The sequence below is a fragment of the Brassica rapa genome, chromosome A09 (genome assembly GCF_000309985.2).
Source record: "Brassica rapa cultivar Chiifu-401-42 chromosome A09, CAAS_Brap_v3.01, whole genome shotgun sequence".
In the NCBI taxonomy this organism is placed as follows: Eukaryota; Viridiplantae; Streptophyta; class Magnoliopsida; order Brassicales; family Brassicaceae; genus Brassica; species Brassica rapa.
Window position 1 is genome coordinate 40215326 of NC_024803.2, and position 14780 is coordinate 40230105.

General features: G+C 30.8%; 1 protein-coding gene across 1 annotated transcript; it reads left to right on the forward strand.

The window, feature by feature from the left end:
• Positions 1–986: 986 nt before the first annotated feature.
• Positions 987–2079, forward strand: LOC103842571 (trafficking protein particle complex subunit 2-like protein). Its single transcript, XM_009119210.3, has 5 exons — positions 987–1137; positions 1225–1321; positions 1440–1509; positions 1575–1656; positions 1779–2079. The coding sequence occupies exons 1-5, from the start codon at positions 1105–1107 to the stop codon at positions 1908–1910; spliced, it is 414 nt and encodes a 137-aa protein (XP_009117458.1). The 5' UTR covers positions 987–1104; the 3' UTR covers positions 1911–2079.
• The last annotated feature ends 12701 nt before the right edge of the window (positions 2080–14780 follow it).

Consider the following 14780-nt stretch of genomic DNA (forward strand, 5'->3'; position numbering starts at 1 on the left):
AATGATTAAAATGATCAAAATATGTATTTTTACCCTAGTGTTAACTAATTTAGACTTATAGTTTAGAGTTAAGGAGTGGAGTTTTGGTGATAGAGTTTTAAATTTTTTAAAAATAAATATTAAAATTTTTAAAATAAAAAGAGGCTATTTTGATCATTTTTAGGACTCTTTTTGTGATAAAAACTTTAAAATAGCTATTTGAGAAAATTGTTCTATTTTTTTTTATAAATGTTGATCTCATGCCAGTTAAGCAAACATAAGAATTTTTTCTCCTTTTTTTTTTATTTTTAAACATAAGAATCAAGATATATGATTACTACATGTTTCTTGCTAATGACATATATAACATATAGTGAGTTGGTTTTTCATTACTTGACTGATTTTTATTTATTTATAGGATGAAGAACAAAAAGACAAATCCAGAAAGATCAAAGTTTAACTTGAAGCGTCCGAGCAAGATAATAACACTATCATACAAATTTTATTAACCCTTTTGCTGAGCCCGACAAAACATCAAGAAAACCAAATATTGCTTATATAAGTTCGTAAATTTAAAACATAGTTACCTAAGTCAAAATAAGATCGAAAAATTCATATTCTTATTCAGGTCTATGTACTCGAATTGAACTCAATATTTTTTATTGGTTTTTTAACATTACTATTTAAACCAAACAAAAATAACTAAATCCAAATTCGTAAATAACCAAAAATTTCATATTTTTTTGAAACGAAAACCAAAAACGACAACTGAACCGAAAAACATAAACAATCTGAAAGTAAACCGAAAACTGAAGATTCATGCCTAAATATATTAGTGAATAAACATACATGTTAATAAATTTGTCAACAAAAGAATAATTTTGCACTTTCAAAGGCGCGAAAACTATTCTATAAGTTTAAATCCTTGATTACCAAAATATTGACATTTAATGAGAGAGATGAACGGTTGATGCCAGTAAACGGAAACCTTCCCTGGCTGGGATTAGTTGAAAATTATAATGTTTATTTTGAAAAGGCCCAAACGTTATACAGCCCGGCCCATAAAAAGGTGGATTTCTAACCATTTCGGGATCTCAAGATCTGCAAAGGGAGGAAGAAAGAAAGATGATCGTCTGCGTCTCCGTCGTCGGCCACCAGGTAAAAAAGCAGCTGACTTTACATTCCGATTTCTGATTTGATGCGACTTTAACATTCTGATTTCTGAATTTTGGATCCATAAAACAGAACAATCCGCTTTACATACAGAGCTTCACGGATGCTGATGATGCCCTCAAGCTCCACCACGTCGTTCATTGCTCCCTCGACGTCATCGAAGAGCGAGGTCCTTTCTTACTTCACTTCCATGTTTCCCTTTTGTTTTTTTTATGTCTGCATCGCATTGCTTTGCTTGGTTTTTTTTTTTTGTCTTTTTAAACGTGTCTTCAATTTGTTTATTACAGTGAACAATCCCAAAACGACGTTGAACGAGGCTTTTCTTGGCCTACTCTATCCTACACTCAACTACAAAGTGTAAGCACTAAGCCCTGTCTCATTCTCTGTCTGTTGATACTTATATTTCGTTGGGTCCTTCTCAGGTATGGTTACTTGACTAATACCAAAGTGAAATTTATACTGGTCACAACTGATTTGGATGTCAGAGACACCGATGTCAGAAATGTAAGAGCCAGCTTTTCAACCTGCTCCAGATACTACTTAATAAGCTCATACTCTTTCTCTGTCGCTCATATTCTTACCACCAATTTACTAACAATAGTTTCATTCTCCTCTGCTTTCTACAGTTCTTCAGGAAGTTTCATGCTGCCTATGTAGATGCAGTCTCAAACCCATTCCATGTCCCTGGCAAGAAGATAACCTCTAGAACATTTGCTCAAACTGTAAGCAACATTGTCGGATCATACGGTTTGAACTGACCCTCCTACTTGGCTCCTACTCGTGTCTACTCTGCATTGTGTAACTACATTTCTTTTATCATTTTTCTTTTCTTGTTGATATCAAAAGCTTGGTTTGTTGTAAGAAGAATTATTGGTTCACATGAATGGACATTCAAGTTTGGTTTTTGATGGAAAATATGTTAATCTTTAGATCGAATCAGAATGAGAGAGATATAATATGGGAATACTTTATCTATGCGAGAGCGAGACACAGAGTGGTTGATCGCGAGACAAGTATCCATTACCAAACTAAACCAGCCACTAAATGTTACTAAAACAAAAACCAATTTATATATATCTTAGTGGCTCTAGGCGCCGCGGTGCATCGCCGCCTCCACAGCTGCCGAGTGGGAAAGAAAGGGGACTTGAGCTTGGTGGGAAGATGGAGAAGAACAACGGAGGCTGTGCTAATAAGGCGGTTGGGTTGGGTTGGGCGGGGAGAGCTGCTGCGGCTGCCATTTCTCTTTTGGTTTGGTTCGTCTTCACACACAACAGCACATGTTAACTATTTCTTCTGATCTTTTCATTTTTCCACCGTTATATTGACTCTAAACATGTATCACAGCCGTCGGATTGGAAAGGCGGATGGTAGATACTAGATAGACTAATAACCATCATCATCTTAACTAAATTCTTTTAACATATCAAAAGAATTACTCAATCCATTTTAAAATGATCTATGTTTTGGAAACAAAAAATTGTATCTAAAAATATATATATTTAAATAGTTTAGACAATCTATACTATATTAAAAGGGCTTGAGGGAGGCTTTTTAGAGTGTCCACGTCGGACAGGAAAATAGTCCAATCAGAACATTTCCTTTTGCCACGTCATGTACTTTTTTTGGTTTATGATTGTACGTTAGGGCTCTTTCTAGCAGTTAAGGTGGGCTTCTGTAGGGGCTCTCTCTAAAAAAATGATTGGCCCACCCAGCTCTTACTTCTTCGTCTTCAAGTTTTGGAAGTCTCTCCCGACGATTTCACTTCATCTTCTCCAATCCCTAATTTTTTTTTCACCGTTACCTTATCATCAATGACTATGTTAAAGCCATTCTTCAATGTTTTGTTCCATCTCCCCTTCATACTTCTCCTATATAAAGCTCTCTTTCTAAACTTAGATCCATCCTAAATCGAAAAAATTACTCTGCAGAAACGATATCCATGGCAATGAAATCCACCACGAAGTCTCAGCTAGCCACCGGTAAATCTCCCGTCGCCATGTACTTCAACGACATCTCGCCGGGACTTTCTGAGTCACAGCTTCGATTCCGATTGATCCATTTTTGGGAGGCAAAGAACATCGCCAAAGGTGGAACTTTAATTGGGGTTGGTATGGGGTTACCCAACTCAACAGCTTCTGTGCGTAACTTCATCAAAGCCTCGAAAGTAACCACTTGAAGCTCAATAGTATAAATGTGTTTTGTCTGTGTGATGAAGAGCCACACAGCTACGATGGAGAGATACTTCGATGATATTTATAATTTTGCTGGAAATAATAGTTCATCATCGCTGCCATAGTCAATCCTCGCTGTCGTACGGTAGTGTTGGTTTGAATTTTCCATTTTGTCTGGGTATTTTTCGATCGCCAAAATTTGACTGAGGTTTTCTTTTGGTAATAAGCAGATCGACAAGTTCAGATCATTGAGAGGTAGCAAAATGTTTACTTGCAATGATCAACGCATAATTGCTCTTGAATTGGACACAGGCGCAAGTCGACTACAAAGTCTTGAGCAATTGATGGGCCATTTTACAGTGAAGATCCAATGTCCCTACTTCCCATGTTTTGTTTGTCTGTTGGTATTTTCTGTAATGGAAGTGTCAATCTTTTGGTAGGGAACTGTTAAATCTTCTTTCTTTTTTTTGTAAAAAGGCCTACAAAACTGTTAACTCTTCACAAAGCATTTTTGAGGTTTAATTCTTTTTCTTTTTACTCCTCTCTATCTAATCTAAGTGTGTATGCCTATCATATTTGTCTCAGTTAGTTCAGGCAGCAGTTGTGGTAGAAGACATGATTAAGACAGAGTGCTTGAAAAATGAACTGTGGTATTGTTCTTCTCTTTTAGCTGCTGTCAAAATGCTTTATGGGCTAACTGTCCATCTCTTCACCCTCGATGCAGCTATTATATATTACAATAAAACCATAACTCAATCAGATATGGATGAGACAAAGCCAATCGGCTTACCAGGTCAGAAGTCACAACCCGTTTCGGATCCACAAGAAAGAAGCAGTAGAGGTAAGTGCGGGAAACACAGTAGAAAAGCTTCAGGGCGCGTGCAAAAACGGAGGCTTCTTTATCAAACTAGATTCAACGTGTGTTTATGTGTAGCAGTGTAGATATATGTAATATTGTAGCAGTGGATGGCCCGAGAGAATGTGTACTGTGTACACATACATATATGTAGAAGACTAACTAATGTGGTTTTAATTAGTATCAAAACAATTGTTTCGATATATGCTAAGCTGATGTTAGGACGAAAACTTAGATTCTTTGTAAATTTCTCTCTGTATAAACAGTGGTTGGATGATTATAAGAGGCTTCAATCTTTCTTTTTCTTCATTTATGGATTTAAGCCTTGCCTTAAACTAAAAAATTTCAAATAAGTATAAGAAATTATTTTGAACCAGCATACAAAATTTAAATCGGTATTATTTAATGCTATATAATTTTCTTTATTATAGTTACTTTGTTGTATTATTCATATATAATAGAAAACCGGAATTTGCATAATAATGTTTCTCTTGCATTTAGGTTAAAACATGTATTCAGAGTATTGTTCATCCCACTAAAGAAAATTAAAAGTAGAAGTTTGTAATCTTGGAAAACTAGAGTCCAACTGGTTGACTATAGTTGAAGAAAGGAATACTACGTTCCAGTTCATTCCCAGATTATTTTACCATTTGCAAAGAAAATTTATTACTTATAAGGCTTACTAATTCCCCATCGTTCCTTTTCTATAAAGAACTATGGCACAAATATATTCCATATCAAATCATACAAGGAACAATTATTCCTTCAGTTTTTTTCTTATAGTTCCTTTAGATTTTTTTTTCACTTAAATTGTCACCAATTGGACCTTAAATTACATCATTTAACCTTTCAAAAACAATAGGTTTGCAAAATGTATACGAAAAAATCAGTCAAAAAAATGTATACGAAAAAGTATTAATGGATTCAAAAAATGTATAAGAAGGAAAAATAATTTATGATTTATGTATTGAATTTTAAATATAGTTCTGAATAATTTTATTTATTTAATAAATATAGAATAAAAATTGAAAAACAAAATATAATCGCATTAATTAAATAGGAAAATCTTCTTATTAATTAGAAAAGCATGTGTTTTCTAACAAGACTAACAAATAACAAAAATAAAATAAAATTTAATATTACTTTCAATAGACAATAAATTAAATATTTTTAAATGTATATTAAAACTTAAAAAATTACTCACAAAATGGTTAGTTGGAAAAACACACATAGTATTCTAATAAACTACTACTTCATTGATTTATATTTTTTTTAAAGGGCTTTTGACTACTATTTCAGTTATTTACTGCTTTTACATTAACTATTTAATTAGTTTCAGGAGGTACAACCAAATGATAATGGTCTGAGGATGCTGCTACCATCGAAGTAGATTTGACCAACAATCAAGAAATTAGAGCCTAAGCACATATCTGCCCCTCATATTAACATGCACAAATCAAAGAGCTTATGTTCAAAAAGTCTTAAGAGCACACAGTGACAATATGGAAAGCAATATCTGAACAAAAAACTATACTATACTAAAAGCCAAATATACTCACGATTTAGCATGTCCACGTAGGACTTAAAATTCAGGCCAATCAGATTGCTTCATCTCTCCACATCACCACCACACGTTTGGATCATAGAAGATGATTTTCGTTTAGTTTTTGGGCTTTTGTTTTAATCTGACCAAGCCCAGTTGAGACTAGGAATTTATTCCATTTTTGCATTATTGAAAGTCTTTTTTTTCTTTATTGAATGTGGGAAATCAAACGCCGTAATTCTTCACAACTCACCGATTCCGGCTGATGTCTATGTAACGCCTTCATTTATGTCACTTAATCAAAGCATCTATACTATAAGTTATTTTCAATCCAATCAAAATGTTGACATTAATTATTGTCCACAAATGATGATTTAATAAAATACATAATAATTTATTTACTTAATTATTTTTTCCAAGTCTCATCAAACCAAGGCCAATCAAAATAAAGAAGAATAAATCTTATGAATGGTTTCTCTTTTTTTTAAGTACCAAACTTTAGCTTAGATTAAAAAAGAATGATGGAAGAATTTCTAATAAAAATAGAAACAAATTATTCACAAAAATCAGTCATAGTTAACAAAATATATGTATAATTGACAAAAAAAAAACATCTAATGTGACACTTAAGGCTATATCTAAATATCATCACCACAGACAAAATATGTGCAAACTTAGAGACTAAAAAAAAGTTACTAATCAAGACGATACCAAAACAATGGAGTAATGCATCAGCTACTTAACCGCTGCCAACTAATCATCCTATCTTTTGTCTATCTTTTGTTGATTAGCCATATCATTAGAACCACATTACTAAATGCTCTCAACGGAACCAAATCACCACCCAAACAGAATCTCACAGAGCAAACTAAAAACAAAAATAAACAAATACAATCAATTAAAAAGCGTAGTATAATTAGAGAATGAAGTGGAATAATATGAAATTAATGATATTTGATCATTAACCTCCCATTTTTTTTAAAAAAAAATATTAGGACAAAATAACAACCCAAAAATGAGATTTATTGCATGGAGTACGAGTTAGAAAACTTGAGTGTTACTCATCCGTTTTACAAGCAAGTAAAGCTATAATATTATGCCATCCAAACAATATAAACAATTAATAAGATCATCATCAAGCTAAAATTAATTTAAAATTATAAGAAGAAATTAATTAAAAATTATAAGAAGAAATAAGATCATCATCAAACTAAAATTAATTAAAAATTATAAGAAGAAATTTACCCGGGCGTAGCCCGGGAAAAGACCCTAGTAATAATAATAATAATCTAACCTATACTAAAAGGCGAATACGAGCAACAGAGAGACTCTCCACGTCGACAATTAAAATTAGCCAATGAAAAGGTTTGATTTTGCCACATCACAGATAAAATAGTGGGTCAACGTCATCTTTCTCAATTCCCAGCCGTTTCTTTTTTCTTCAAGTTTTCATTCTTCAACGCCTCCTACGGTCTCTTCATCTCTTTTTTTTTTTGCTCAAACATATCTTTGTCTCTATCTCTTCCTCTCTGTCTCTCTCTCTATGTCTCTCTTCCGATGATGAATCCACAAGGCCATCCTGAACCTGATTCCGAACCTCCTCCGACGATACCTTCGAGTCGGTGGGTGTTGAGATGAGGAATGGTGAAGAAACTAGATGTGTTTTTCCCTTGACGAGTCTCCTTTGCGGTTTGGTGGATTGATTGAAAAGTTAAGGTCTTTTGATCCTGTTTCGTGTTCTAATTCTCTGTAGTTAAGGCTTTTTTACTGAGAAAAAAACATGGCCTAATAATAACAGGAATTGGACCACTTTAAAGCAAGCCCATCTCTTCCTCAGACAGCAAGAACTCATCCTTCAGCTTCACGTGTCTCCTCAGCTTCACCTTCGTAGTTTCAAACCTGAAAATCAGATGTATGTAACTCTTCCTTCCATGTAGCTAATTCGCCTCCACCACTACTACTCATTAAACTATCTCCTTTATTCTTTCAATGTGATTGAATTCGTTCAACTCCCTCTGTTTCTCACATTATATAAATCCCTTCTCTGTATTCAAGCTCCATGCAACCACATCAGGAAATGACGATGAGATCGGAAAAATCCAGCAGCAATTCTCCTTTTCCCTATTTTTCTGGCGACATCTCGGGGTTATCGGAGAAGGATCTAAGTTCCCGTTTAATCCACTTCTGGGAGGCTAGAAACACTGCCAAAACTGGTTCTTATTGAAGAGCAAGTACGAGGTTTGATTTCTAAATCTTACTTGCCATCAGATTCTATATCAAAATTTCAAAACATTAATTCAAATCCTTTATGATCGTCAGACAGTGATGCAGGGGTTCAGCTCATCAAATCGTGCTCAAAGATACCAACTGTGAGACAACACTATATGGGCCTCACCTCAAACCGGGAACCACTTACATCCTCATCAAAATCGTTGTTGATCACAGTTTAATGACAGACAAGTTAAGGTTCCACTTATATGAAGATTTTGAAGCCAATTTAGGGCTCAGGGGACATCTATAGTAAACTTTATATACTCTTATATACTCTACAACTTATTCACTTAGCTGTTGTGTAATCTAATGATATAGATGTTGGACACATGAAGCTAATCAATGGAGAGTCTCTCATCGACCACCCCGTCCCTGATAAAGTCAGAATAAAAACTGTATCTTGGTTCATTTGAACCTAACGAGTATGTTGTTTGCAGTATATGTTAGTCACATCCTTCCCCAGTTTTTTTCTCAATTGTGTCAAGCTTTGAAACCAAAGAAATTTACCCAACTTAAATGAACATTTGCAGGGGTCCTATTATGAATCTTTACCGTGGGACCAGGCTGCAACATAGTTCTACTGGAAACTTCAAGAAAGTGTCGACACTACTGTTGTCCTCTTAGTCAAACCGATCAACACTAAACGAATTGGCAGTAATCATTTGTCCCTTTTGCATAACTACCTCCGTGCTTTGGTCTTTGATTTTTTGTTTTGCAAATCCTGTGTGAATGTAAGATGGTGATACATAAGGGTGAAGCAGGAGAGCTTTTAAACTCCTGTAACACACCAAAAAAAAAAGAAAAAAGAAAGAGATGTCCATGCGCAGGGACGAAGAGAACAATATATAGAGGATTTGGCTCTTCCATTGGCAATGAGCGTCCAGAACGGAAATGGCCTATCCAGATATCACTTTGAGAGAAAGAAGTACAAGTTCTAAGGGAGTTCTTCTTTGCTAACACTTTCTCTATGTTGTTGGGTTTAGGTGTAACTTTTGTTAATTATAGTTTATTTCAGTGTTATGTTTCAGAGAATGAACCAAAGGCTAAGGGTGAGTCTGTATATAGTGGAGGTGCTCTGAATTTCTCTGGTGAGTGTGATTACACATGAGATCCTTTCTTCTTTCTGAGTTTTTGAATATTTTCCCTTTCACACATATTGTATTCAGATGAGCGGAAGGTGTAAGAGATTTCATCACGGGAACACTGGACTTGAAGTACGAGGATATGAGAACTTTAAACGAAATAGACAAAAGTGTTTTTCGACCGCAAGGGTAACGATCGCCGTGGAGATAATGGCACGGTCTACGTGGTTATCACGTTTAGAGAATCGGATCTGAATATTACTTTGTCTGTTTAGTCTAACCTTTTCCTTACCATGTTTCTGAAGAGATCAAGTTAGACGCTGCGAATAGTTGCATGTGAGAAACAGTGTCTGAGGAAACGATATGGATGTTCAGGAACTTACACTTGGCTCTCAAGACTTCATGATAGAGAGCTCGAAGAAAAAGACAAAGAAGTACCAGTGCTGAAAACAGAAAGTCGTAAGAAGAAACAATATAAGACGAGCTAGAGGCAGACATGTTACAGCTTAAAGCTAGCAAAGCATAACGGGAGGCTGAGAGGTTCTGAGTATTGTACTACGAAAATGGACAAGTTTGAGGAGGCATGCACAAGTAACTATCTGAAACAGAGGTTGACCAAGGTTGAGGCAGAGAAGCGAATCAGTATATGTTAAAGAAGATTAAGCTGAAGGAAAATTCAAGGATTGCATCACAAAGCAGTGGTGGTGGAGGAGACCCGTCACATGTGTATGATGTACTCAAAGGTCCACGATCTACTTCATGGTAACAATCTCTCGCCTATGATAGATCTCTTAACCGGAGTGTAAGTAGCAATGTGGAATATTTCTCCGGCAAAGAAGCTTTGCTTCATTTGGAGAGTAATGGTTTAGTTTATATGATATATCAAGTTCTGGGTGATGGTTTTCACAAAGTTTCTAACTTTTTATATATTTGGTTGTGTTTTATTTTTCATTTGTAATATGCTCTCATAAACGGGTTTTAGAAAACAATAGTATTTTGGTCAACTTTGGATTCAATTTATTCATGTGAAAATACATATTTAATGATTACAAATATCCTAATAAAAATAAGAAATTAACTTGGAATTTAGCTAGAAAATTTATAACTTATATTTTTGTTTATTTTTAGTTATATGTCACTTAAATTTTGAACAGTACAATTTCTCATAACTATACAATTTCTTATTGGAAATGAAAATTTCAAAATTTAAATATCGTTTTATTTTTACTTCAACATAATCTGAAACAACAGCTTCATACTTCATGTATATATTTTCTATAGCACATACACACTCACGCATTTCTATATAACATGTTTGAGTTTCCATAAATATAAACATAGCCCAAAAATTATGGAGCTTTCGATGTTAAAAAAAAAACATAGCCTAAATATTAAAAGGAACTTTTTCTTGATCAAACTATGATGATCGGTCATGCTATAGAAATTATCTCATATGAATAGATATAAGTTTGTACTTATTTTTGGTTACTTTTATGTTACGTGATTACATCTGTTCATTATAGTATAACATTGTAATAGGTCCCAAAAGATATTATTTCCGTATATTAACATGGTTTTTTGATTGACTTCTTTTTCGTATATTGACATGTAATATACAAAACATGTGCAATTAATCTATTGAAAATTGTAATAAAATAAATATTGACATGTTAGCTAAAAATAACTTAAAATTTATTACTAAACGACTATTATATATTTATTTTCAATCTTATGTAATATGGATTATTAAAAATTATTATCTTAAACACAGTTTATTTTTTTTGCGTTTATGAAGATTAAAGATTTTGGATTTAAATAAATCAAATTATATTTTTATTTATATCAATGTTTTGGATAAAAATATTTTAAATGCTATTATAATATTATATTTCTCATATATTGAAAAAAATTGTAGAAATTTGTTTGACTAAGAAAAAGGTAGTGTAGAAATGTATAATTTACATTAAGTATGAAAAAAAAGAATTGCAAAAAAAAGTAAAATTTTTTAACATGAAACACAATAAATAAAAATTAAAGTTCATCAATTTAATAACTCACAACTGTTATTATATTATTTATTGTTTTAAACTACAGTTTTGGATGGTTTAAAAGAAAGTAAAAACATAATTTTATCCTACTATATAAAATCTACTAATTTTGAGGCTTCTTAGGAGTGCCACATAGGATAAAATATTCTCTACCAATCAAACTGCCATGTCATCGCGAATGTTTAGATGATGGGTCTCGAACCATCCAAACCCGTCAAAATAGCCAGCCCATTGTATAACTTATAGCTTCCTTTTCTTTAGCCTACTTGCCTTAGACGTCTCCAGCGACTCCAAATCTGTTCGTCTACCCAACTTCACCGGTATAACTTCTACGACTACAACAATGACACTTCAATGCTCCATTATAACTCATCAAGTGAAGACTCTTTGTACCTCTCCACATCCCTCTTCTCAATCTCTTGCTCAGTTCCTTAAATTTGATTTGTCACAAAAAGTTAGTGCATCATATAGTTTTTGAAATTCAAATAATACTAGGTATTTTTCTCCACCATGTACAATGATAAATTTTTTTAAAGTTAAATTATATTTAAAATGAAATTTATTAATATTATATATTTTATTATTTTTGACTAATATTTAATATAAAGTTGACTATTTTTGAGACTATAATGTTTGCTATTGTGATCAACACCTTTTTGCAGTACTCTGTTTGTATCTTTTTTTATTAGTCATCGTCCTGTTATTTTTTTCTTTTTGATAAAATGATTAAAAAAAAGACTGAAGCTAAACTTAGGTGTTGATTGTTTGCAGTTTCTACATTGGTTTTTGGTTTTTGTTTTTCAAAATCTACATTTTTGTCCAATCAAGATTTTTAAAAAAGTGATTCCCTACAATTTAGGGAAACTAAAACTTATATTATTGCCAATCAAGATTTTAACAAAGTAGATTTCCTAGAAAATAGGAAAACTAGATTTTAGATGTTTAACTAACTTTTCAATGAAAAACCAAAATCCTTGTTTTGTTGGCTTTTGAAGATATGCACGAGTACTACTTTTTGGTAAATATATAAATACAATATATTAACACTACTTAGATGCATATGTTTGTTAAACTCTACACTCTTTTCTTACGTATTTTATTGTATTATTTTTATATTAAAAAATTTAATCAGTAGGAAAATATTTCTTTTTTACAAAAATTCAATAATTAAAAAAAAATTTAATATATTTTTCAAATAACAGACATAATATTTTAATACATTTTAATAATAAAATATAAACTTTTACATAGTTTATTTATGATTTATTTTATTGCTAAAAAATTCATAAAACTGAAAAATAATTCAAAAAAAAAATCAAAATCAAATTAAACATAAATATAAAAATAAAAATCTAAAAACTAATAACTAAAAATAAAAACTCTGAAAACCATTTTGTGTTGATTCTTTTTAGATTTTCTCAGTCATAGTATTTTGATATATTTTAATGATAATTTTAAAATTTTATTGATATTTTCTACATTTTAATATAAATTTCAATAATTTTATTAGTATTTTTTTGTATTGTCTTAAAATAAATCATCTCATTTTATAAAAACAAAACAGTAATTTCGAAAAATAAATTTTAACCTAAAATACACAAATCAAAAACCAAAAACTAAAACTAAAAACCAAAAACTAAAAACGAAAATCAAAATCAAAATCTAAAAACTAAAACTAAAAACTAAAATCAAAAACTAAAATCTAAAAGCCAGAAACTAAAACCAAAAACTAGTGAAACAATCATCACCTTAATCTTTTTGTTCTTGATCATTCACGTTATCTTCAAAGTTAATAACATAGCCAACGTAAATGATCGACGTTGAGATTTCAGCTTTTCTGATTTTTACTATTCTAATGTTTAATATAATTTGAATATTCTCTTTGTTTTATAACATAATAGTTTAAAAATATTTTTTTTTCACTATATAAATTGTTTTTATATTTCAATGTAACTTTATATTTATTAGATATTGTGTAGCCAATTAAATTATGTAAATTACTGTGTAATTGATTAAATTTATGTTATTTTTCTAAAGTAATAACTTTTAAATATTACATATTTTAATTAAAATTGATTACATTTTGAAACAAATAGAGTAATCTATAAATTAACTCTATATAGATATGAAGACAAAATTGTAAGCTGGTCTCATCTTGAATTTCTCTCATTCTGTGCATTCTTAATTGGGAGGAGATAATCAACATCTAATTTTATGTTACTCTCAGTATATTAGAAATAGTCGAACCATAAATCAATTAAGGATGATGTAAGGAAGACATAAAGATGTATTTACAGTTATCACAAATATAGAATCAATTGGCAACAACTTAATTATGTCCAGCGTAGGACAACATAGAAGACTTTCCATATCTTCTAATATTATAATATCTCACTATATTATTGGTTAAATCAGTTTTCACTAGCACAAATACTCACTCAATTCTTAGAGTTTAAGCTTTTCTATCTGATGATATTAGTAGTTTGATCCAAAAAAAAGAAGAAACGGTCGAACTGTACATTATAATTAGAGAAAGAAAACAAGCAAAAATCAACCGAAGACTTTTAAGGTATATGAAACAAAAATTGGAAATATCAATTCTCTGTATTTAAAGAATAATGCAACAAAATTGTAAAAATACAAAATAAAACAAAAAAATACACAGAAAGAAAGATTTAGTAAAATAAAATCATAATATAATTTCTATAATTTATAGTGCTCAGCTACACTAAAAAATCTAAATTTACAACATACACAGTTTTATTTACATCTTGAAACCTATTATATAATTAAAATGATTCTAAGAAAAGTGCCAGCACGAAGAGTTAAAAAATATACAATAAAATATAATACATAACGTTAAAAATACATTATCACTGATCACTAAAAAATCATGTTAGTAGTAATAAAAATGAGATGACAACATATTTATTAAAACCATAGAACGACACGCAATAAGGTGTTATTAAATATACAAATTACAAATTAAATATGCTCAACGCAAACACACATAAAAATGAGACATCATATTTGGATATATTTAAATAAATAATTTTAAATATATTATATTCTTGATAATTTTAAAATTACTTAAAAAGAAACTAAATTATTAAAAAAATAATATACAAATAAAACTAAAGCAATATTTTGTAACGTAAAAATAATAAATGAATAAAAAATATAGTATGTTAATAAAATAGATTTTAGATTTTAAAGACTTCTAATTCATGTAATATTACAAAATTCAAAATTTGTTTATTACAATTAATATTTTACATTAGATATATTAAAATAATATTCTAGATCGATATTCAATTGTCAGTTTTCAACTATTACACGTAAAAAAATATTATTAAGTATGCTTTTTTTTAAAAGGAGGTTTTATATTTTAAGTAGGTTATTGGAGTACTTTTTCTTTTCGTAAATTTATTCGAGATGAGATTCCGATCTTTTAAACTAAGATAATTTGTGTTCTATACATAATTATATTTTTTTTACATAACTCTAAAATCTCGGACTTGATTTTTCATATTTTCTTAGTTAATTATGTTACATATAATAGAAATATTTACTTCAAACTAAAAATATAAAAAAAAAATCAAATTTAAAAATTAGTTATATATAATTTAATATAGAAAAATTTACATACAAATAAAA

Bases quoted from the DNA above. Each gene is read 5' to 3' on its own strand.
- LOC103842571 (XM_009119210.3), top strand. From the start codon at position 1,105: ATGATCGTCTGCGTCTCCGTCGTCGGCCACCAG. The intron at 1,138-1,224 runs GTAAAAAAGCAG...TCCATAAAACAG, and splicing joins TCTCCGTCGTCGGCCACCAG to AACAATCCGCTTTACATACA. The intron at 1,322-1,439 runs GTCCTTTCTTAC...TGTTTATTACAG, and splicing joins CGACGTCATCGAAGAGCGAG to TGAACAATCCCAAAACGACG.